General features: G+C 34.6%; 2 protein-coding genes across 9 annotated transcripts in view; one reads left to right on the top strand and one right to left on the bottom strand.

The window, feature by feature from the left end:
• The window catches only part of LOC111056598 (glycogenin-1), a 56,050-nt gene extending 42,386 nt beyond the window's left edge, over window positions 1–13,664 (top strand). The window contains exons 6-9 of one of the 5 annotated variants that reach the window (XM_039420612.1): window positions 1,425–1,611; window positions 4,175–5,041; window positions 8,626–8,871; window positions 12,442–13,664. In XM_039420612.1, the coding sequence (XP_039276546.1) occupies window positions 1,425–1,611; window positions 4,175–5,041; window positions 8,626–8,871; window positions 12,442–12,516 (1,375 nt within the window). In that variant the 3' untranslated portion in view covers window positions 12,517–13,664. Of the gene's footprint in view, window positions 1–1,424; window positions 1,612–4,174; window positions 5,042–8,625; window positions 11,259–12,441 lie in introns of those variants that run through there. The other 4 variants (XM_039420610.1, XM_039420613.1, XM_039420609.1 and 1 more) reach the window with 4 other exon arrangements.
• A 2,452-nt stretch (window positions 13,665–16,116) lies between these two features.
• The window catches only part of LOC111056590 (C-Maf-inducing protein), an 89,716-nt gene continuing 78,996 nt past the window's right edge, over window positions 16,117–26,836 (bottom strand). For all 4 annotated transcript variants that reach the window (XM_039420608.1, XM_039420607.1, XM_022343972.2 and 1 more), the window contains exons 11-14: window positions 23,990–24,247; window positions 22,316–22,510; window positions 18,977–19,082; window positions 16,117–16,646 (exon numbers count right to left, since the gene is read on the bottom strand). In XM_039420608.1, the coding sequence (XP_039276542.1) occupies window positions 16,522–16,646; window positions 18,977–19,082; window positions 22,316–22,510; window positions 23,990–24,247 (684 nt within the window). In that variant the 3' untranslated portion in view covers window positions 16,117–16,521. The remainder of the gene's footprint in view (window positions 16,647–18,976; window positions 19,083–22,315; window positions 22,511–23,989; window positions 24,248–26,836) is intronic.

Here is a 26,836-nt window from a genome sequence, read left to right as displayed (position 1 = left end):
AACGAAATTAGTTTAGAACATGATCTTAAGAATCAAGTTTCAATCAACAAAAATCTAATTAGTCGCTTTAACAATGGAATTGATGTAATCCACGCTAATAATTTGAAACTTAACAATTATTTTAATTCTGTCAACAGTAAATTTGATTCTGTAGAACTGAATGAACAGCATCATATTTTGTTTGACACGCTAACAATAATTCACAATAGAATAGATGATATAGGAACGAGTTTGGAATTTTGTAAACTTAACATAATTCATTCAAGCATCCTCACTTTTGACGAGATGGCGCGTGTCATCAGAGCTATTAAATTACAATTGATATCCGATGAGCCTAAGGTGCTATGGGAATTAGGAAGTGTTCATTGTTCTATTCATAATGATATTATTTCTTATTTTATTGAATTGCCACTTGAATCTAATTTGTACGAAACACTTTTTATGCTGTCTTATCCTGTAAAAACGAACAATGAAATAATTACGATACATGTTGATCCATCATTAGTTATTAAAGGCCATGAATTGTATGAAGGCGATTGCCAGTTATTGAATAATAATTATTATTGTAGAAATGCCACACAAGTTGTTAACAAGTGTGTAGAAGAATTGGTTAGTGATAAGAAATTGAATAGCTGTAGGACTTTAGTTATCAAAGGGTATAGTTCTTTTATTAAATATATTCCGATTATAAACCAATATTTAATGTTTAACATCAGCAAGAGTTCAATTGTTCACGGCTCAAGAAATATTGTAACATATCCAAAATCTACACAACTAATAGCCCTTGAAAAAGATGAAGCATTATTAAATTTTAGTAAACCTTATACATTTTGGGAAAGTAATGTTCTATATCCTACTGAAGTACCGACTTATGAAAATAAAATAATCACTAATTTTACTTTTGAAGAAATACATAAGGCAAATACTTATTTAGAGCCATTACTGATTCTTGAAGATTTTGTAGTTAGTAGCAACTTATCAGAATATGTAGTTTATATATTAATGGCGTGCTTAATACTTATTATATTATATGTAGTTTTTCATTCTCATGTATTCAATAACAAACTTGTAATTCCAGACAAGAAATTAGATAATGTTCAATTTCACTTAGAAAACTCTAAAATATTTCTTACACCCCAGCTACCCTTATGAAGGTGAGGACACCTTCATCTTAAGGGGGGAGGAGTTATATATATAAAAGACAATAGATTTAGGAACTGTAGAGTAAGCACTTTGTACTAGTATTTAAACCTCTGTAAGATTATTTCTCGTGTCATTCCGTTACCAATAGTCATGCTGCCATTATGTATGTGTTTTATTCATTAAATAAATCTTTTTAAAAAGTGAGTTGCGCGTTCGTTTATCTTATCTTATGATATAACATTAACATAAACATTATAAACATTTGTAATGTTTGTGTGCAGATTCCGTGACAAGTTGAAGATAATCCATTTCATCGGCGCCACTAAGCCCTGGCTTCAGCCGTTCGACACGGAGAAAGGTCTGTCCAGGGTGTCATCCGAACCACTTGCCCAGTCCCAGAGTGACTTCATCCAGCTCTGGTGGAGCATATTCTGCACCAGTGTACATCCTAGTCTGTCAGCTAACATGGTCAGTCTATCAATAGTAATTAATGATTTTCACACTACCTCCATAAATAAGAATGATAATATTATTTGTAGGCTGTTCAGTGAGATTCACTTGAAACCTTCAGCATCGATATTTCGATTTGATTTTTAAGATCTTCCTTCTAATTTAATCGATTCACATTTTTAAATAAACATTTTGTAGGTAATATCCAATATTTATGCCAATAATTACTAGTGTACTTTTAGGTAAGTCTGATAATAAAATCACTGTAGGCTGTTCAGTGAGATTCACTTGAAACTTTCAGCATCGGTATTTAGATTTGATAAGAAGATCTTCTTTCTAATTTAATCGAGTAACATTCTCAAATAAATATTTTGTAGGTAATATCCAATATTTATGCCAATAGTTACTACAGTACTTATAGGTAGTTATTTATCTATTTATTCATAAATATAATCATCATCTTCTTACAAGGATTAGGCTCTATTGGCCTGTACCGGCATCCATTTATTTCTTGGTCTTCCTATGCCTCGCTTTTCTTCGGGTTTGTACTCCCATGCTAATATTGGGAGCCTATTGGATGGCATTCTGAATAAATGAGTAGACCAATCTTCCCGATATTTCTTCAGAATAACCAATAGCGGTTCTATATTCAATTCAGTTCTTATGTTCTGATTTTATATACGGTAGTCTACTACAACCTTTGACCGCTCGTAAAAATCTCATTTCAGCAGCTTGAATACGAGATTCAGTTTGTCTGTTCAAAACCCATGCCTCGCTACCGAATGTTATTAACGGTATCGCCATTGTTCTGTAAAACTTCAGCTGGGTACTGAATCTCGCTACTTTTTCACCAACATCTATAATGAAAAGCCTATAATGAAAGACATTATCAAAATAATATGAGTCTTATCTATTTCATTTTTCAATGACATCAGTTCCTGTTTATTAATTTATTTATAAATTTCAATTTTTTCAATTTTATTAAAACACACAAAACAAATCTTCATCCTTATCAAATGAAATGCGGCATCCCAAGTAGCTGAAGTCTCTCACTTGATCTAAAATGCTTGGTTGTCTATTACGATTTCCGATCTGACTGGCCACTTTCCTCTGAATGCCATTATCTTGAATTTTTGAGGTGAGATTCTCATGCCGAAGTCCGACCCAATATCATTTAGCTTGAAAAGAGCATATTGTAGTTTATCTTCCGTGTTAAAAATAATCACAGTGTCGTCTACAGTAGAGAATTCATAAAGATATTATTGCAAAGCTCTATCCCTGAGTCAACCCATCGATTCCAAATTTCTAGAATCTCGTCAGTGAATTTATTGAACAGAGTCTGGGACAGTGGGCACCCTTGTCTTACATATTTATTTATTTTTTCATTTAAGAAACCCTACTTTCAGTTTTGATTATCACATTATTATGCTTAGGAAAATTATGATTGATCAACAATATTATTTGCACTTTTATTTAATCATGTCTTCTTGCTTTCTCATTTCATAGCATTAAATATGATTTGATAAGGCGATGCTGACAGTTTACAATGAATCTCACTATATCACCGTCTTTGTTTTATTGCTTCACTTTTTATTAGATATAATGTTTGCAGTGTTTTCAATATACACAACCTATTATTTGAAAGATGTAGATTTTTAGCTTGTACTTAGTTTTTTTATAACCTCTATCAGTTATGACAAAAATTAACGGTTTTTCACAACTTTGATAGATGATATTAATAGTTGTATAAAGAGTTCTAGCATGGTTTTGTTTTGTTTTTTAGATTTGTTTTAAATTTTCTAATACACAGTTTGCGTATTTGGATCTGTAGAATTTTAGCACCATTTGTTTTGTTGTTTGTTTATTATTTATGTTTTATTGCTTCACTATCCATCTGTTTCGATGTTACTAGTCTTTGATACACAATCTTTTATCACATTATATATTCACCGTAATACTCAGATCTATTAATATGCTGCCTTATCTGTAACATACTGTATATAATTTCCTCTCTTGAAAATTCTATTTCATCCATCCTAGTTCTGCTTGTTTATAAAGCTTATACAGAGAATAATACCCTTATTATCATTCTGCCTTTTATAAGTTAATACAAAGTATGTTTACTGTCTCCCATCTTATTCTGTCTTCGTTTGAGATCAATAATTGATCCTTCATTCGATTATATTTCATGGCTCTATATCACAAGTGATACTTATACTTCAACTGTTGAGTATTCTTTTACTTATTGCCCCAATCTTCCTTCTGGTGTTAAATTGATAATGATTACTCCCTTTTTGTTTCAATGGATTGTATCAATATTTCCAATACACCCCAGCAATGTACTATGTTCTAGGTACTAAATCTAAAATTTAAGTTTCTCCTCGATTTATCTTTTGGTTTGAAATTAATTAGCTATTAATCACTCCTAATTTGTTTTTATGGCTTACATCAACTACCAATGCACCTCAGCAACACTATGTTTTAAAATTATTGTCGTTTCTTTGAAAAATCTAGCTTTGATAAGCACTTTAAGTTGACTAAAACAGCATGGTTTTACAGTTTGTATATATTTTGCACACAGAGTCACCACCGCCTGAGCTATCTGTTACCTTCTCGTGCATCCACTCCTTCTACTAATTTCTTCTCTACTTCTGATCCTTCTTCGTTTTCTCCCTCCTCTTCTTTGCTTTACAATCAGACGTCACTTCCTGATCGATCACTGCCACCCCCATATGACACCAACACTAACACCAACGCTAACACTGGCACAGGTCACTACTATTTCACTGATCCTTGGGAGGTGGGTAATGAGGACGCCGGTCACAACACTCAGAATTTCAGCCACAATTCACAACATTTCACTGGTGGTGAAAATAGTGATAATTTACAACATTTCACTGGACATTCAGGTGAAAATGTGCATCACTACCACAATTCACAACATTTCACTGGTGGTGAGAATAGTGATAATTCACAACATTTCACTGGACATTCAGGTGAAAATGTGCATCACTACCAACCTGAACACAAGCAAATATACAGAGAAGACAGGAGACAAGAACACCATGCTTCTAACACTTATTGGCAACAAAATCATCATCACCATCAACACCATGACAATCATCAAAATCATGACAATCATCATCAAAACCATGACCATCACCATCAACAACACCAAAATGATGATTGTTTGCAGATGTCTTGCAGCCAAGTTGATAGCTTTAGTCGAGAGACCACATGCCATGAACAAGCTAGTAGTAACTTCTCATTGCATAAGCAAGACAGTAACTCATTATCATCGCCCTCTCATCACACGAAGCTACACCCCTCGCATTCTCCCTCTCCCTCCCACCATTCTCCTTATTCTCTTCCTCCTCCTCCTTCTTCGTCTGAATTGAAAGAAAGCGAAGAAAGTGCGGCACAGGCAAACGCCGGTGAGAATGAGGAGGTAAGTTTCGGATGGATGAGAAGATGATGATATTGAGTTAAACAGAATTTATAATATAAATAAAAATATAAATTTCAGTACCCTTTTAAACTATTTTGACACAACATGATTCGGACATTAATGCCATTTTCAAGATTCAAGATTCTTTATTGCCAGAACAACTTTACATTGTATGAGCACGTCAAAAAATAATAACAATAATATAACACTTGTGAAATAAAAGATAAATTATGATATAAAATTAAGCTTATGATAGAAGAAATCGTATAATATATGAAGATATTACAATAACAATTTGTCTTATTATTTTGTCTTAGTCTTAGGAACAAACTACAATTCATATTAATAAGTTATTCAGTTTTACCAAAAATTAAAAGGTAAATGTTGCATCATGAACATTCATAATATTGTAGACTAAAAATACTCATCTACCGAATAGTATGCACTCTCTGTCAATTTATTTTTCAAAATTTGTTTGAATTCATAGATTGGCAGCTCTCTAATTTCTAAAGAAAGATTGTTATAAATTTTGGCTTGTTGAAAAATATGGCTATTTCTTGTCTTGGAGAGTCTAATTTGAGGCAGTGGTAGATCATTGCCACGTCGGGTGGAGTAAGAATGATTGGCTCCCAGACGCGGAAAAGATTCTATTTTCATTTTAACATATAACAAGGTATGAAGAATAAAGAGAGAAGGGAACGTTAGAATTTTCAGACTTCGAAAACTCTCTTTACAAGACTCTCTGTTCTTCAAGTTATTCAATACTCTCACTGCCTTTTTTTGCCAAATAAAAACCTTTTCTGCATGACAAGAGTTGCCCCAGAGACGAATTCCATAGGAGATGAGGGATTGGAAAAGTCCATAGTACACAAGTAACAAAGATTCAGCATTCAAAGATAACTTGAGTCTCCTTAAAAGAAAAACAACTCTGGAGAGTCTCCTGCACAAACTCAAGATATGAGGCTCCCAACCCAATCTTCTCTCCAATGTAAATCCCAACAGTTTGACATTATTCTTGACATTAGTATCCTCAGGGGGGCCCTGTTTCAAGTCCGAAACATGTGACAAAATAATTTAAAAGGGTACTGAAATTTATATTTTTATTTATATTAAAAGTAATCCTAAAGACAAGAATTGATTATCATCGAAATTTAAATCTATATATTTTTAATGTGAATTTGTGTATAAAAATTGTTTTCATTAATTTCAGACTTTATAAAATGTAGATGTGGAAGTGAAAATTTTAGTGATAGAACATCAACCCTACATATAACCTATAAACACAAGTGTATATAAAAAGTGACATTGGGTAATACCACGGTATATAGAAGAAGACGGTAGGTGTCACGCGCATGTTTGTGCTAAATTTCTGGTTTAGCTGACGTCATTTTATATCCAATCATCTGTTTTTAACTAGTAGTTCTGTGAACAGTAGACCTCGCGCAGTTATAAACCACAGCCTCCACTAATACTGTTCATCAGAGTAAATCTTGTCTGTATGTCGTGTAAGCGAGATATCGGTGTGAAAACGGCTAATGACTGTTGGGGTTGGTGTATCAAAAATGCTAACATCAGAAGCTAGTCTCCTATCAAGACATACTGGCAACAGGACAGCCCGAGTTCAAAGCAGAGAAAGTTCGAGAGACAATACTATGCTATTTTAATTATTAATTGCATACGTTATTGTACGCAATCAATAGTTCATTTAATAGTGTATAAAAATTGCATTCATTGAGGCATGCAATTTATAGTCTACACAGCAGCTGATTTTTTACCATGTTACATTGAGATATTGAATTACATGCGTCATGGCACGCAATTTATAATCAAATCGACATCTGAGTTATGATGAATAATTCTATAGTCTGATTTTTACTCTAATATTAGCGTATGAAGGAGGCTCCTTTTTCCTTTTATATTATCCTTGGAATGCAAAATTTCCAAAAACCTTGTATATACGTCGACGCGCAATTTAAAAAGGAACATACCTGTCAAATTTCATGAAAATCTATTACCGCGTTTCGCCGTCAATGCGCAACATATAAACATTTAAACTTTAAGAGAAATGCCAAACCGTCGACTTGAATCTTAGACCACACTTCACTCGGTCAACAAATAAGTTTCATAAATGGCCAATAGGTGTTAGAAACGTTGTTTGGTGGCGATGACGCAATCTAGCTGGCTGGCCACTGCGCAAACATTTCGTGACCACTACCGTTTTCATCTAAATACCGTGGGTAATACAGCAAGGCATAACATCCATTTTTAATGCTCAGTTATTGATGAAGTTTCAAGAAAATGGGTTGATTGTCATCCAATCTCATCTCAAGTTAAATCTGTTCGTCATTGCATCTCGATCAGTTACCTGCAAAATAAAACATAAAGGGCCGGTTTCCGAGCTCGGGATTCAGCTAAGTTCTAGACTTTAAACAGCTGGAGTCAGAAAATTGGCTTCCGAAACGGGACGTAGTTGCAGTAAAACGACTAATGATTTTTTAATTAAATTTTGAAAAACTAGAGAATTGAACACAAAATAAAATAAAGAGTAAATAGTGTAAAGTTTCAGCTATTATGAATTATTTAGGAATGTTTCATTTCGTCAAGGAAAATCGTTTACAATATAGAAATGAGAAAATGAAGATTATCTTAAAAACTGCAACTACGTTTTGGAAAGTCAATTTTCTGACTTCAGCTGTTTAAAGTCTAGAACTTAGCTGAATCCCGAGCTCGGAAACCGGCCCAAAGACTTTTTGCCACATCTGTTATAATTTGGAATCATCTTTGCAAACGATTCTCAATTATTCTTCTCAAGGACAAGGCTCAGTTGATTTTATCAATAATCTTGAATTTATGACTTGATATAATCACCACTACTTATTAAAATTTTAACTCCTAGTTATAGCCCACCTCTATTAAGTTTACTGTGATAAGAAGCTACTAAGTTGTCTAATGAAACTAATGCCAGGAACACTAATAAGAGAAGTGGAATACGTAATTCATTTATGGTTAATCATGGTAAAATGTGATATGCAATTTATACATAAATTATATTATTATTTATATTAAATTATTATTAATACATAATTTATAGATTTGCAATATGTACATGCAATTTTGCCCAAGTCAAATCCATAATGATCACAACATATGACATCAGAAAACTGTTTCAGTGAGATTCTTTTTAAACTGTCAAAATTTTTTGAAGGAAAAGGACATAGGGCTACCATGAAGAATATGACAGTTTGAAGTGAATTTCATTATAGGCAGAAGTTGAATTCTAAGCACAAATAATTTTTAAAATTCAATGCAATAATAATTTTTAAAATGCAATGCAATAGGTTGCCTTTTCTACTTGATGAAAACATTCTAAAAAATCTCTGAATACAGTATTCAACATGTATTGAATCCTTTATGTTCAAGTGTATAAATTCTACTATTTATAGAATAATGGGAAATCTCTGAAAAATCTCTCAATACAGTATTGAATGCTTCATGTTCAGTTGTATAAATACTACTGCAATATTGAATACATAAATCTACAGTTCTACCAAGCAAAATTGTTGATGTTTGGCATATTTTGACAGGCTGGACTTGCCGGTGCCCTGGCCACAGTGAAGCTGGGATCACCATTGTCTGAAGAGCAGCACGCACTCCAAGACCACCTGCGCCGCCAAGGCTGGGAAGAGGGTCACATGGACTACATGGGCCGCGACTCGTTCGACAACATCTGGGCGAAGATCTGCCAAACCCTCTCAACTGGACCGTCACCAGTGCCAGCCTCTGCAGACCTGCCTGCACCACCAGCAGATGCATCAGCCGCCAAACCACAGGCAAGTGCACCCACAAGGGTTGAGGCCAGAAGAACGTCTGTGCCCAAAGCTGAAAAGGCTCTGGAAACTCTGTTCATGAAGCCAAACACAATGCTGCAGCCGACCTCTGAACAGGCTGATCCTCTCACGCCTCCACCTTTCTTGACTCAACCACAGTTTGCTCCCACTGCAGCTCCAGTGGAATCTAAAACTGATGATGCCAAATTAGCGGAAAGCACCGCTTGTCCACTCCCACCAAAACCAGCATCTGAGAGTCCTGCATGTCCTATCCCTCCTAAGCCTCAACCTGAAAGTCCAGTTTGTCCTATTCCTCCAAAACCAGAATCTGAGAGTCCTGCATGTCCTATCCCTACTAAGCCTCAATCTGAAAGTCCAGTTTGTCCTATTCCTCCAAAACCAGCATCTGAAAGTCCTGCATGTCCTATCCCTCCCAAGCCTGAACCAGAAAGTCCATCTTGTCCAATTCCTCCGAAGGCTCAACCTGAAAGCCCAGCTTGTCCAATACCTCCCAAACCTGAACCTGAAAGCTCAGCTTGTCCAATACCTCCCAAACCTGAACCTGAAAGCCCAGCTTGTCCAATACCTCCCAAACCTGAACCTGAAAGCCCAGCTTGTCCTATTCCTCCAAAACCAGCAGCTGAAAGCCCAGTATGTCCCATTCCTCCAAAGCCTCAACCTGAAAGCCCAGCTTGTCCTATTCCTCCCAAACCTCAACCTGAAAGCCCAGCTTGTCCACTCCCACCAAAACCAGAAGATCCAGTCTGTCCTATCCCTCCAAAGTCTGAAAGTGCAGCTCCCACTCAGCCAGCTGAAGTAGCTGCTTGTCCACTACCAAAGCCTGCAACAGAAGCTGCGCCAGAGCCGCTCGCATGTCCCATTAAGAAGCCTGATGCACCAGCTGCTGAACAGGCTTGTCAAAAACCTGTTGCCCCTCAAGTACCTGTTCCTGCTGAGGCTCCTGCACAAACTCCTGCTTCTGTAGAGACGCCTGTCCCTGCTGTAGAAGCAACTGTTCCTGCTGCAGTACCTGTTCCTGCACAAACTCCTGCTCCTGTAGAGACACCTGTCCCTGCAGCAGTACCTGTTCCTGCAGAGGCCCCTGTTCCTGCTGCAAAGTTGCCTGAAACACCACCCCAATCTCCTCAGCAAGAAACTCCTGTACAACCTGCAACTCCAGTACAGCCTCAGCCAGAAGCACCCAAAACACCAGTACAGTCTCAACCATCGACCCCCACCGTGACCACAGCCACTCCTCCTCTGTCTCCACCGCCAGTGCCTTCCGAATCGCCGGTCTCCGCCACTGAGAAGCTCAGCGTGCAACCGGATATCCCTCAGACTCCTCCTGTGGTTGACGCACCCCCAGCTGTTCCCCAGGCATCATCAGCTCCTACTGACGAACCACCCATTCCCCCGAAGCGAAAAGGTGGGCGAGGAGGTGGAGGGGATCAGGGGAAACAGGGTAGGGGTGGCAAAGGTGGTAGGGGAAAGAAGTAAGGCATGTGATTTCTTTGAGATGTAATAATTGGGATTGAATTGAAGCTTGAAGAGAGGATTGATTTGAAAAAGGATTGAATTGATCCTTGAGGGGAGGAAGTGGGATTGGATTTTGACTTGAGGGGGAATGTACCTATAATTGAATTGTAATTCATTGGTATTGAGTGAAATTGGATTGAGACTCAAGAGAGAAAGTAAAATAGGATTGAAAAATTCAAGGTAAAGAATTACAACAGTTGAAATGTGATTCTCTAATTAGGGATGATATTCTCCATGTGATTGAATTGAAAATCATGTGTAAAATACTTTATATTCAATTCCATAGTGATTCTTACATTGGAGATGTTCTTCAAGTGATTCAATCGTGATTGTCCTATTGGAGATGATATGTTTTAAGTGGTATTCATATAGCATCATTGTAATGCTGTTTATTAAACCTTATTGACTTGTTGATTGATAAAAATCAATCATTTCACATCACCTTTTCAATGCCATATTTGAAAAGTCGTTGGCTGTAATGTCGTTATTCTTCAATTGAAATTTAGTTGTATTGTTGTTTCTCAAACTTATTGACGTGTTAATTGATGAAAATCGTCTTATCATTTTATCAATGCCAAATTTGAAATGTTATTTTTCATTTTGGAATTCACAGGCAGCTTTAGTGTATTATTGTTTGTATTATCTGTGAAATTTAATATAATTATTGTTGGTTGATTGTGGTTAATTTATCTCTGCTAGGATTGTAAGTAATTGAAAAGAAATCGAAAAGAGGGTTCTAATGTTGATACACATTGCTACACAGAGTTATAATTCTGATACACCTGACTCTTCTTTCTTTTTGTTTGATAAAACATAGATTGTTCTCTATGTAGTGGTTCTACATAACTGTGTTATAAAAACTAACAGACTTAATTCTGAATAATAAATATCGGTGCAATAATGTTGTAATATGCAGTTGTTGATTGACATAAAACTAAATAAACTAGACCAACTCATAGATCTGAGTTTAATAATAAAAGCTTAATCTTGTTGTATGATATTTTGTTGTGAAATACGAGAAAGAATAACTCAATTCTTAATAATGTGTTACCTATTCTAGTCATTTCAGGAAAGCATTGTTAATAAATACAATAAAATAAATACAATAAAATTTTGATGGTTTTAGAAAAAAATTTAAATGAAAAGCTCTATACATAACATAATATCTATAGATTTGTTGAAATATTTGATTGTTTAATTTCTATGAATAATAAAAATCTTTATGAATAACTCACTGGTTTTATTATCCCACTTTTACTTCAATTTCATTGCTGTAACAGAATTCATCTTCTCGTTTCCAGCATCAAACACTTTCAAAAATTCATGTAAATATAAATTAAATTAAAGTTTAATAACCGGAAGTAAAGTATAATTTGGGATTAGTTCTCAGATAAACATTGATAAATTAAAATTTGAGTTTAATTGATCCAACTATATAAATTTTTCGACATAATTCCTTAAAATCTTATTTGAAAACATATTTCAAGCAAACAAAATTAGTATAAAAGCATACTGACCATAGGTTTTTAAATATAATTCCTTCAAATTTGATTTGAAAGCATATTTTGAGCAAACAAAATTAGTTTGAAAGTATAGAAACCTCAAGTTTTATTTTAGGGTTATGTATTGTCCCATCAATCTCACATAAACTGGATGAATAAAAATCCAATACATTATTTCATGAAAAGCTAATGTAACTTATTCCCAATGAACTGTGGGGTACTGAACTTACGAGCTTCAATCACTACCTCCGTAAACAAAGCCGTAGTGCATTCGTGTGACGTCAGCAGAGGTAGGGCTCCTACACAAATAAAAACATTAGCTGTTATAGATCAGCTGAAATCAACGAATTTTGATTGGTATAGGAGCTCTACCTCTGCTGACGTCACACGAATGCACTACGGCTTTGTTTACAGAGGTAGTGCTTCAATCCTCTCTTATAAACGTAACTTTATCACCTACTATTTTCATCATTGCATTGAATCAATCATATTTTCATTACATCCATTAATATCGGTCATTTCAATCTCATTTTAGAACATTGAGCAGAGTCAAATAGCTAAGGCGCTGAGTAATCTTGCATTGGATGAAGGAGCTGCCAGGCGCGACTAGGCTATTGGAAAATTGAGGAAAACTGTGGGATTGGAAAGCCGGAAAATTGAGATAATTCCTCTTATACTTGCCACTTGGATTGAGGATCTATTTTCGGTTGGTTTGAATTCAGTATGAATTTTCAAGAAAATGCGAATGCAAGAAAAATTACTTGCGATTCTTATGATAATGAATGAATCACCTTTTTTAGAGTACTAGTCCTCATAGTTATGTTATTAGTAGATAGTAAAGTAATCAAATATTAGAGGAAAACAACAACTGAATTACAGTAGCTAAGACATTCACCAATTTGCGGTTCAAGATCGTCATTTAAATTTCATTCCAATGCTTTTACTATGCATGAGAATAGTAATGAGTCTACCATATCAAGAATGCTGATTTTTCAATTTCCATTCAAGCCTTTATACAGCCTTTAATAAAATTTCGGTAACTGAACGTTCACTGATCTATAGATTTCAGCCTAGATATTCAAATGGATATTGAACTCTACATAGGCTTTGATATAGTAATGTCCAATCTATAGACAGACCTACAGTTCCACTATGACATAGCTCATTAACATGAATGATATTCCCAGATACCTCGATGAAGACAATGCTCAATTACTAGAAAGAGTTTTTGTGATCATTCCTACAGAGTATAGACTAAAGCTGCGTTTACACCAAAGTTATTAACAAAATGTTTATTTTTCCGTCTATTTAGATTAAACGGAGCTTGACAAACACATATGCACATCATGTGTATGATAAGTTATGTTCAATCTAATAGAATCTATAAGGGCGGAAAAATAAACATTTTGTTAATAACTTTGGTGTAAACGAAGCTTAATAAGGAAATAGAAAACTATACAATTTGGTTATTTAAAAAAGAAATGCTTCTAGTAATATAGTGCTCTACGAAACCAAAACGAAATTTGGTTTATTTAGATTCAGACTAGTCTAAAAATAGGATTTTATAGTTTTATAAAGCATAATTTTATTTTAAATAAATTGATTCTATCATAGATTTATTTGATTAATTGAAGTAGTATGAAGTAGCCTGATATTATTAAACTAGTTTAATATTATTTGTATTTTATATACTGAACGTTCTAAAAAATTGAAATTGTAGAACATACGTTTTAAATAAAAAAGTGAATTCACTGAAAACACATGTGTCTGTCTTGTGGGTTATAATATTTTTTATGTAAATCTTAAGGTGCGTACAGATATACGCTCCGCGAACATGAACTTTTAATCAGCTGATGCCAAGCTTTTTATATCTATATCTTATACCGTTTCTGTAAAAATACAGATATAGTCAGCTGATTGAAAGTGAATTGCTCATGTTCGCGGCGCGTATATCTGTACGCACCTTTTTATAAGCCTGTTTCTGTTTTTAACCATAAGGATTCATGATGTTTTCAAGTTTTGTAAAAATTTGAATATTCAGAGATGGCTGTGAATTTTCATAGTAATGCAACTTGATGAATTGTCACTGCTGTTAGTAGTCTATTCGTCATTTAACCCTAAGCAGTCAACCTTAGCAGTCAACCTTAACCTTAAGCAGTCAACCTCTATCCATAGCCCGAATATCAACCAATTCTGGGTAACTTACATTTTTCATGAAATCCATGAATTTTTGCAAAAATTGTCAAAAATTAAAATCGCACAAACTCACAGGAATGATAGTACTTGACGTGAGGAACAATGATATGTCATCACATTGGCAAAATTCACTTCTATTCTTGAGTTAGAAGCATTTGAAGATGAGTGATTTCTCTGATCTAAGAGTGGATGTAAGATTTTATGTATCAGTGAATAACTCACCCTGTATTGTAGCAAAATGTCTCATATTATAGCACGACACTTGTTAGGTCAACCTCTATCCAAAGCCCGAATATCAACCAAATCTGGGAGATTCGCATTTTTCATGAAATCCATGAATACATCATTTATTTTTGCAAAAATTGTCGAATATTAAAATCGTTCAAAGTGTCAGGAATGATAGTACTGGACGAGAGGAACAATAATATGTCATCACATTGGCCAAATACACTCCTATTCTTCAGTTATAAGCATTTGAAGATGAGTGATTTTTCTGATCTGAGAGTGAAGGTAAGATTTTATAAAGTTGGAAATTACTGAGATATTGCAATTATTCAAATGATAATGAATTAATAATTATAATTGAACGAAAATCCAAATTAAATTCTGTAATTCACCCCGAAGACTTGCTGCAACAGGGTTGACAACAGGATAAACAGCTAGATATTTTTGAATAGTGTAGCGCTCATCGAATTTCCATCTAGCTGTTTACCCTGTCAATATTTGCAGTAGCAGAAGTCTTCGGGGTGAATTACAGAATTTAATTTGGATTTTTGTTTAATAATAATTAGTAAGATTTTTATGTTCCAGTGAATTACTCACCCTGTATTGTAGCTGAACGTCTCATAGTATAGCACAACAACCCTATCCATAGCCTGAATATCAATCAAATCTGGGAGACTTGCATTTTTCATGAAATCCATGAATAAAATCCCATTTCAGCCAAAACTGATATAATTTTTGGTCTAGTGTAAAAAAACAAACGATGATTCGTCTATGGTATTTCCCATTTTTTGTGAAAATTAAAATCGCTCAAACTTCGTGACCTTATGCTCTTTAATGCGAGGAACCCGAATCTGGAATCAGATTTCCAATAGTTGGTACCGTTCAGGAGATATGACCATTCAAAAATTGACCATTCAGCCAAATTTGAGATACTTTTGGGGTTTCCAGAAGATATTCAAGTCCAGTGATTTTAAAGAAGTTTTCTAAAATCTAGCATTGCTAGAAATTGTTAGAACTAGGCATGCTGGTGTTAGTTGATGTGAGGAATTCGCATCTACAGTCATATTTGTTAAATTCGCTCTCATCCAATTGCAAATATGAACATTTATTCATAATTACATATTTATTTATTTGAAAATTTACATATTTGAGGGCACCAGGAACTGAATCCCATTATTGCCCTCATAACACACATTGAGCATACAATTTTAAAAAACAATACATTACAATGAAAATAAAATAGCTTAACTAATATACTATTGCGTTTTAGAAAAAAAAATACAAAAAAAATAGAAAACCTTGCAAATATGAAACTTATAGTATAGCAGATAAAAGAAGAAGAACTAAGTATGTAACTAATACTGAATAAATCAAGAAGAAAAGAAAAAAGAAACAAAGAAAAGAGAATTATGGAAACTTTGCAAATATGAAACTTATAGATAAAAACACTAATATATTATGTAATACATAGGAAAGAAAAAAAGAAAAAATGAATAGAAAAGACAAAACTCAACAAACATAAATCTTATTTAAGTCCCGCTGAACACACTGTCTGAATCAAAAAAATCTAATGCATTATTAAGCCTATTGTATAATCGAAGAGACCTAAACAGGGGAGCATTGTAACCACTGACCGTTCTACATCTGATAATATCAAAGGTGGGATGATCTCTGGAATTGAACGCAGGAACATGGAACCTGATCATACATGGGCCTTCAGTCATTTCTTAAATCTATTCTTAACTACCTCAACTAGAACACAAGGAATCTTCACAAAATCAAACTCAGATGCAGTAAATGTATAAAAATATATTTATTTCATTTTGATTCGCAGCAATAATTGAGACATTCAATCAATAATTATTCTCACAACATAACTTCAAGTTATCAATAATTGAGAGCGATTAGCACAGATTATAACTCACAATAAGTTAATGCATAAAGATGAAGCATTTGATAATGTTGATATGATTTGAGAAAGTTAAAACTATACAATACTAATAGTAGGCTAGGTAGTTTTCGAAATTTATCAGTATTCTGATAAAAATGTGAAAAGTTTTCTCGTGAAACATTTCCGATAGAATTTGTTCTTGGTCCTATATAAAAAAAGATAAATATCTTTCAAGAGTATTTTTACTTTGTTTATCAATAGTCTGGAGACTATGACCAGCAAAATATTTGCGATAAGGATTTATCACCAGGCCTCAGTATAACGAACGTCCATCTCTTGTAAGCCTGGCAGTTTCTGTTTGAGCGTCTCAAAAGCTTCGGCCGAAAGTTGTGTGCTGTTTAAGTTCAGTTTTTTCAAGTTAGACATACCTGGAAAAAGTTGAAAAATAGCCATCATTTAGATCATTCAGTACAGAAAAGTTGAGAGTCTGCTATTCAAAGGCTGGCCACAAACGGTAGAACATGCATGATGTGCATGTTTGTCAGGCACATACACATGTTCATCATCAGCGAGGGCTTCTAACATAAAATAAACAACCAATCCTATTTTATTAAGCGAGCAATTTCTGTATTTATATATCAGGTAATTTTTATATCTTTTCAATTCAATTTATTTATTTATATCTGGTTATTTATGTTTTACGGATCCCTCGGAGCTCTAACGATTTTTACGAAATTTGGAACATAGTAGGTTTATGATATAAAGATTCGATTGCACTAGGTCTCATTCTTTGGAAAACTCGCTGATCGACATTAAAAGGATAATTCATCATTGGAAACAGATGATAATTTCGTCGTCTCTCGATAACAGAAGATGCGTGTGCCTGTGTGGGAGAGAGATAGAATTATTTCCAGCTGTGTAATCATAATCAATCAGCGAGAAATTTTATCTAGCTACACAATTTAATCGATTTGATCAACATAATCTGATTTGTTGACATAACATAATAATCCTCCTAAACTAGAGTGTAATATCATAATTTTCAAAGTTGATCATTATTTTTTGACAATTTTAAATTGTTAGTGTTATTTTGTTATTAAATTTGGTTTGTATAAATAATCTAAATTATAAATTTTTGTTTTCAAATGTTTGAACAGAAAATTGAACCTGAATTCAAGTGTATGGAACATAACCTACTTTCTGGACTATTTATAGTGTATAGATCAAAATTCGGGAAAGAAACAGTTTTGGGCTGTGCCTGTTAGTACTTCCCCATTTAAAGAATTGTCATCATTAAAAAATGTCACCATTAAAGAATTGTCACCATTTAAAGAATTTATCATTTTAAAGAATTGTGTTCGGTTTATCAAAAGTCAATAAATAAATAACGAGCGAAGCTCGGTGCCCCGATATTTATTATAAATAAACCACTGGAAAATGACAAATTATAAGATAGAAAAACAATTCAACCTCAATTAGAGCAGCGAAGAAAAAAAAGGGAATACAAAAACTTTAAAAATTTTGCTCGAAGCGTTTCGCTGTGATGACAGCTGTAATCAAAGTTAGTAGACAAAGTAAGGCTAGGCACACACCAGTTAGTTGTGAACACCAGTTTAGTAGAACTTCCTAAAATCTAAATCTCGTTAATAAAGTACGGTACTTGAATAATAGATATTATTGAACTTTTTTCCACAATCTATTTCTACTTCTAAAACAATCAACATTTTTATTTCACAAAGCCCAATTAGCCCTTATTCAGGTGTATTGTCCATCAATATGGCTGGCCATTAACCGTAGAACATGCATGATAAACGTGCATGATTCACACACAGTCGTCATACATTGTCGTGCTATCATAGTCAACGTTAGTAGACAGACTAAGGCTAGGCACACACCAGTTAGACAAGAAAGACATGATCAGACACAATACTGAACATAGTTGCTTACGACGCAAGGACGCAACACATACTGATTAGTCATTGCAATTAGACATGTCTTCATAAGCAGCTATGTGAAGTATTGTGACTAAACGTGTCTGATCATGTCTTGTCTTGTCTTGTCTTGACTAACTGGTGTGTGCCCTAGCCTTAGTCTGTCTACTAACGTTGGCTATGATAGCACGACTGTGTGTGAATCAAGTATCGTACTTTATTAACGAGATTTAGAATTTAGGGATTTGTAATGAAGATAATTATTTTTGCATTTATAGTAATGATATATTTTATCAATATTTAAATATTCAGAATTGATTAGGCCTACATACAATTGGATATGACATTAAAAATACGTATGATGATAGAAATTGCCTTATACAGTAGAACTCTAATTATCCGAATTAATGGGGACCGGGACCCATTCGGATAATCGGAGTTTTTTTTTTAATTGCCATTGGAGAGAAACAAATCTACGTTTTGATATTGCACTATTTTTTTATTGAATTAAATGAAAGGAACGTGATATTTTGACATGCTTTAAATATAAATAAAATGTAGTTTTGTACAAGGGAAGGACAATAGTGAGCGAACGCGCAAACACTGGCATCGCAGGAGGAAGAATTATAGCGCACTTAGAAATTTTGGAGAATTTTTTTTTCTGAAAGTGATTCGGATAATCGGCGATTCGGATAGTCGGAGTTTGGATAATTGTAGTTCTACTGTAGTTTAACAATTCTCCAAAGATTTGATGAAACTCAAATTTAATGCCCCATTATATTAAATGAGGGATCTAGAAACTGGGTATTAGATTGATTAATACTCACTAGATAAAGCTAGGATACCCCTGTCCGATACGGGGGTTTCACACAGATTAAGAACTTGCAGTTTTGGCAAATGTTCGCAGATCATCATGAGGCCAGCATCGCCAAACTGAAAATGCAAACAATGTGGTGAAATACAATAAAAAATACTACTATTGAAGTATACAAAATTCGGTACCCTACTTCCTTTATGTAGCCTACACATCCAAACTCAAAACTAAATAACGAATTCCAATGGAAAACTAAATGTTAGCACTAAAAATCCATAATTTATATTGAATAATGCCAAAATGAATGCTTGATTCAATAAGCGATACAGTGCTATAATCCGAATTCCATAATTATTGAATATCGTACCTAAAGAATATTATCGATATTTAAATTCCTTTAAATTATTATTATCAAACGAAAATCCGAATTAAATACTGTAAATCACCCCTTCAGCTACTGCAAATATTGACAACAGGGTAAACAGCTAGATGGAAATTCGATGAGCGCTACTATTCAAAAATTATTTACCAGTCCGGGAATCGAACCCGGTACGGTTCGATTCCCGGACTGGTAAATAATTTTTGAATAGTATTGCTCATCGAATTTCCATCTAGCTGTTTACCCTGTTGTCAATATTTGTAGTAGCAGAAGTCTTCGGGGTGATTTACAACATTTAATAGGATTTTCGTTTAATAATAGTTATTGACCGAGCGAAGTGAGGTCTAAGATTCGAGTCGACGGTTTGGCATTTTTCTTAATGTTTAAATGTTTGAATGTTTATATGTTGCGCATTTACGGCGAGACGCGGAAATTGATTTTCATGAAATTTGACAGGTATGTTCCTTTTTTAATTACGCGTCGACGTATATACAAGGTGTTTGGAAATTTTGCATTTCAAGGATAATATAAAAGGAAAAAAGAGCCTCCTTCATACGCCAATATTAGAGTAAAAACCGAACTATTAGAGTAAAAATCAGACTATAGAATTATTCATCATAAATCAGCTGACAAGTGATTACACAGATGTGTGGAGAAGCCAGTCTATTGCTGTATTTCCATAAGGTCTATAGTTTTCAATCAGGTACTTGTGAATGAGAATACTGCGTGAGGTCTACTGTTCACAGAGCTACTAGTTTACTAATTAGCATTTGAACAAATGCAATTTCCAATTTATTTCCATCGTTAGTCTTTAACAAGAAAGCTGGATTCCTAATATCAGTTTCAGTTGTCCGATCCAGGGAAATATTATTAATACGTATGAGTTCTGATAGGTTTAGCCCGACCGACCGCGTATGAATATTGCCATAAGAATTCAAATGGGAAAAATATAATATTCAATGAACCTGAGACGAAATATGAAACTGAAGTAGTTAGTAATAGTAAAATAGTCAACATAGTAAAACTGATATAGTAATATCATAGAGAAACAATAGCCTAAGTAGATATCCCATGGTATAGGGCGTTCATGTCGCAACTTTTACTATTATCTCAAGCCGATTACTGTCGATTATTGTCGATTTTCACTATTTTGACCGGGTAAGAGTGTATGAACGGCACGGGGGCGCGACAGTCGAGACCGACGACATTCGAGGCCCACGACCGTAGAGGACTGTTTTACAGTCCTCTGCGGTCGTAGGCCTCGACTGTCGGGAGTGTACGAAAATTAGAGTGGCCTCAACTGTCGCCTAACGCAGGCGACATTTGAGGCCACTTTTTCAGGAGTCCTCTCCCGTCGTAGGTCTCGACTGTCGGGGCTGTACAAAAATTAGAGTGGCCTCAACTGTCGCCTAACGCAGGTGACATTTGAGGCCACTTTTTCAGGAGTCCTCTACCGTCGCTGGCCTCGAATGTCGCTGGTCTCGACTGGCCTCAACTGTCGCCTAACGCAGGCGACATTTGAGGCCACTTTTTCAGGAGTCCTCTACCGTCGCTGGCCTCGAATGTCGCCGGTCTCTACCGTCGCTGGTCTCGACTGTCGCAGGACTCTTCTGTCGTTTGCCTCGTTTGACATCGAATTGACATCTAATTTGACATCCAATTCTTATCTATGGCACAATATGAGAGACTACCAGCGTCATAAAACTTCACAGGAAAGAACTAAGTGGACTATCAGCTTGAGATAACAGTAAAAGTTACGACATAAACGCCCTATACCATGGGATATCTACTTATGCTATTGTTTCTCTATGGTAATATATAGTACTGTATATACAGTATACTATTGTATATAGTACTTAATTGAAATGATGTCCGTAATTCTGGCCCGGTCATACAGAAAGCAATCGTACAGGTTTATATATCTAAGATATGGGATCTAGATATAGATATTGAAACCTTTGGGATCGCATCACTCTGTGTGACTAGGCCCAAGGTTCAATTTATAAGCAACGACTCTAGGTGATGTACTAACGGCTGTAGTTTATTACTGTATTCAAACTGTTTGAAATTTGGCTTTGAACTCGACGAATGTACTTTGTCTAACTCTGAGCGCACATAAAAAAGTTAAAAACGTCAAACAAAGGAAGAAATTATATAAATCTTATTGGGAATTTCATCCTCTTTCCAACCATATCCGTAGAATTAGTTAATAAAAACAATATGAAAACTTGTAGTACCCTTTAGGACCATAACTCAAGTCATTTTAAAGTTCAAATGTGGAAAATAAATAAACAAGTTGATATCAAGTTATAAACATATGCTTATTTTCATATGATTAATTTATCTCTTATTCGTTATTTTTTTTAGAATTACATCTCAACTGATATCACGGTACTATATTTATGACTGACGAGACCCTTCACTGATAGTTTTCCAGTAATTGACGGTTTCCAAAAATATCGAAAAATCTATCTATATATTTAGAAAAATAAGTTCGATATAAGAACATTTTACTAGACATTTTTTGTTGCAAATTCCATGTAGAATCTATGGTCTTCGGCTGTTACATCTTTCGTGAGGCACTCTATGTACAGCTATAGACTGTAGCCTTTAATACAGTGCCTAGAGTCGTCGCACAGAAATGGGACCTTTAAGCCACGTTTACACCAAAGTTATTAACAAAATGTTGATAACTTAATCCTTATAGATTCTATTGGATTGAACGGAGGTGGACAAACACATATGATCATCATGTGTATGATAAGTTATATTCAATCTAATAGAATCTGTAAGGATTGAGTTATTTACATTTTGTTAATAACTTTGGTGTAAACACAGCTTTAGATAAGCAAAATTTTCATCATGTGTATGATAAGTTATATTCAATCTAATAGAATCTGTAAGGATTGAGTTATTTACATTTTGTTAATAACTTTGGTGTAAACACAGCTTTAGATAAGCAAAATTTCGTACCTTGGTGGCCCACAGATTGAGATATCTGAGCGCAGGCAGTTTGATGAGATGTTCTGCGCATGCGCTGGTGACATGCGTGAATGCCAGGCTGAGACATTCCAGGTTGCCGAAAGCACCCACGCTCAGCAGGCGTATCACGTCGCTATCAGTTGACCTGCTAGGCAGGGTCAGCTTCCGAGGGCCTCCTTTTTGTTGCTGAAACAGGTCCGAATAAATCATAAATTGAGTGAAAAAAAACAATATCACCAGTAGAAAGTTTATCTTTAGCCTTTGCACAGCCTTAAGGCTGATTCACACGGTGCCAGTCGGCTTGCCAGTTGAGATAGCCAGTCACTGGATGCCAACGACTGGCACTGGGTAAACGGCTCACGCCAGTAACTAGAGAAGCCATCAAGCCAAGAACGCGCCAGCAGCTGGCAGTTCCAGCAGAACAAAAGGCAATTTTTACAATTATTAAAAAAGGCATGCATTGGTCACCACAAAATGATACAGTATCGCCACTTATGATACAGTATCAATATTTTGCATATGATACACATTTAAACAAATTGTTCATTATCCAAAAACACATGATAAGAGCGGCGCTTGGTAAACCTAGATTATATCCAAGTAGAGAAATCTTCCTTGAGTTTAAAGTTCCAACGCTAAGACAAAATTATGTAAAAAAGGTCATTCTCCACATAAATAAAAATAAGTCTCAATATGTTTTGCGCGAAACGCCCTATAACACTCGTCCAAACAATAAATACAATATCAATCTCATAAAACTTACAACATGCAGGCATCAATTAACATACTTTAGCAATTACATGGTAAACAAAATTCCCAATGATTTTATAACCAAAAAAACCACTCTTGCTCTACACATCAGTATGGATAATTGGATATACCAAAATATTTTCTTTAAGCTAACTGTATAGATCTGTGATTTGGATTAATATTATATTTTTTAGATATTTAACTTTTGGTATATAAATAATAAACAATCCGGATTTAATCCTCCCCAACAATTTTATAAATTTAAAAAAAAATCATGGTGGCCTCCCTACATCGACTTTCAGCTAACTTATCCTCTTATTTTTACATCTCCTTTTATGTAATTTCGTATTTCGAAATCATTGTCACTGCATAGCAAAAATGTGATGAACTACAACTCACTGCCAACACACAAGTGTTACTTATGTTGGCAGTGCCAAAAAGGAAAAATTGCTTTTACAATGAAGTTAACTGAACATTTCATTTTACTTCTACTACTGTACTATGTCAAGTTTATTTATTAAGTTATTTACTTAATCTATCGTACATAAGTATTTAGTATAAATTATAATTTTGTTTCTGTTTTGTATAGTTAAATTTTCATTTTGTTTCATTTTATTTTAATGATGTAATGTGCTTTTTGGCGAAATAAATTCAATTCAATTCAATACAATATGATACAGTATCGCCACTTAAGATACTGTATCAATACAATATGATACAGTATCGCCACTTAAGATACAGTATCAATACAATATGATACAGTATCGCCACTTATGATACAGTATCAATACAATATGATACAGTATCGCCACTTATGATACAGTATCAACACAATATGATACAGTATCATCCGAACTTGATACACAACACCATGGGATAGCATATATTCTAATGCTATTTTTCTCACTCACTCACCAGTTCATTGATGGTATCCAATCGCTGACAGAGCATGCTGTAATGCACCTGTCCCTGGGCAGTGGACTGTAGCGCTGTGACAACAGTCATACGTTGGTCTGGTTCGGCAATCAGCTGCCACTCCAATGCTAGGCTGAGCACAGTCTGCGCCGCGTCGTGGTCTCTCAGGGCCAGCAGCAGACAGGCTCCCAATCGCTTGCCAACCAAATCCGAGATGAACGGCTTCCGTTTGCAACAGCAGTTTATCAGCGTGTCCAACTGCAATTACATGAACATTGATAATAAATTAAATTCCTCCACCTACAATCAAAGGTTGCACTCTGCTCCTTAATACCGATGAATTGTATATGTAATTGTAATGTAATATCAAGCGAGTAAAGTGTCTGCAGCTCTATATGAAACATCTAGGAAATAATTTGACTCTGATGCCCCGTTTCACCAACCTTGGTCAAGGCCAAAGACCTTAAAGATGCATAGACTCACATGCAGCGCTAGTGTCGTACTTTAAATTGAAATCCGCCATTGAGGGGACAACCCATAAGATTATTACATACCAATGCCACCAATGCCTTTGTGATCTACAGTATTACAAATATTTATATATAATATGTCGTGCTAAAATATCCCAATGGCGGCCTTCAATTTCAAGTAAGAGCTTGAAAGTAAGATCTCAAGTAAGAGATCTTGGCATTTAAGGCATTTGAACATGGTTAAAGTCTATCAGCTGGTCAAATCAGAAATAATTCGTTCCACCAACACCAGTTACGTTTAACCACGGTCAAACCAATGGTTAATTTTGACTGCCGCCGAACGAGCGATCAAATTATTTGAACACGGTCAAAAGACTGGCTCGATCAATTTTCTTGCTTGTTTGTAGGTTACCATATGTTTTTGATGCAATAAAAAATGTCAAAGTTTTTAGTGCAATTGAATTTAGTTGTAGTAAGTTATTTATCAGGTTTGTTCTCGGAATCTTTTAATTATTAGTAAATTATTATAGTATAGAAAATAAAGGAAGATCTTGCAAAAAAGATTAGCTTTACTCTTCTATTTATTACACAGTATAGACCTATGCTATCCAATCCTTACATCAACCAATGTATCTCATTAGAATTGTAATGTTCTTTTGTTCATAAAAAAATTGTCAAAAATGATGGTAATTTGTAAATTCTTTGTACGAAAGTATTCAATTCATATTTGAAATATTATTATAAATTAATGTAGATGTGTGATTATACAAACCGTCTGTGCCAGGGGGGTATATAAGAAGATGGCCCAGGGGGCCTGCCCCGAAATAGTGAATATGAAGAAAAATTAGTACAGTAATTACAAAAAAAAGTACAGTAATATGAACTTTTGACGGCCTGACGGTAAAGTAAAAAGAGCATTCAGCGCAAATTTCCCTCTGAATATGAGCAGCGAAACTGATATTGAGTATCATGGGGTGCTACTATATTCACTATATTACAGAATTAAATTTGGATTTTCGTTTAATAATAATTATTAATTCATTAGCATTTGAAAAATTGCAATATCTCAGTAATTTCTACCCATAAAAATCAGATGTAGCCAATAGGAAGCCAGCAAACAAGTTGGCCAACTTCAAAAAAGTACAGCTACAAGAGTTGACCATGTTCAAATTTGATCGACGGAGTTTTGATCAATCCCGAGGTTGGTGGAACAGTTGTATGTTTGAACGAATGATCAAATTTTGACTATGGTCTAATTGACCATGGCTGGGCTATATTTGATCGAGGTTAGTGAAACCGGGCATGAGTTAATTAAATAGCATGGTATGTGTAATGTGTAATACCCATGAGCGGACAATTATCAGACTATAGATAGATAGATAAACGCCTCTTATTTACACTTTACAATTTCAAAAGTGAGTGGACGAAATTGAGGCGATAAGAGCCCCCTCTCCCACTTAACCTACATTTAAAGTCCATAATTTAAAGTTTTGAAATTTAAAGTCCATAGAGGAAATGACGATTTTTAGAGCAAAGATGAAGAAATATGTGATAGGATTGTCCTTATATTTATTTGAATAATTTTCACATATTTGATTGTGATGAATTTCTTATTGACTGTTTTTGTGTGTTTTGTTATTTTATTATGTATGACGTTATTCAATGCAATTGTACATTTTTTGAATAAAAATTGAATTATTATTACAATACATTACATAAAAATAATAATATACTTTACAATTCAAGAACAAATTATGAATAAGAATTTCAATAAAACAACTGAATCAATACACAATAGTAAGATCCACTTTAAACTGGCAGCAAACTATTGGCATGTTAGTCAAAATATGAAGGAGTTGTATAGGCTACCCGCATTACAAATCAACCCTCATGAACCCACAGGTTTGCAAAAACCTACTCTCTTAACAAACTTCAAATAAGCTTTTGGTGATTCAGCTCACAATATACCAGCAAGTATTTTTTTAGTCTACATGGATAAATGATGTTTTCTTATTAACAAATAGTACGGTATCAGGTAACCTATTATATTAAGTGAGCAATTTTTGTATTTATATATCTGGTTATTTATGTTTAACGGATCTCGAAATCGGCTCACGGAATTTGGAACATAGTAGGTTTATGATATAAAGATTCGATTGCACTAGGTCTCATCCTTGGGAAAACTCGTTGAACGACATTAAAAGGATAATTCATCCTTGGCTGAAACAGCCGTGGATAGTAAAAAAGTGAGTATGTGAAAAATCAAAATATCGCATCCCCGAAAGTCATAAGATGACGTATAGCCAGCTGTGAAATATAAACACGAACATTTTAGAGAATTGTGTTCTGTTTATCAATAAATAAAAATAACGAGCGA

Source organism: Nilaparvata lugens, chromosome 2 (assembly GCF_014356525.2).
Source record: "Nilaparvata lugens isolate BPH chromosome 2, ASM1435652v1, whole genome shotgun sequence".
In the NCBI taxonomy this organism is placed as follows: domain Eukaryota; kingdom Metazoa; phylum Arthropoda; class Insecta; order Hemiptera; family Delphacidae; genus Nilaparvata; species Nilaparvata lugens.
The sequence above is the reverse complement of the archived record's forward strand: the minus strand, read 5'-3'. Positions and strand labels throughout refer to the sequence as shown.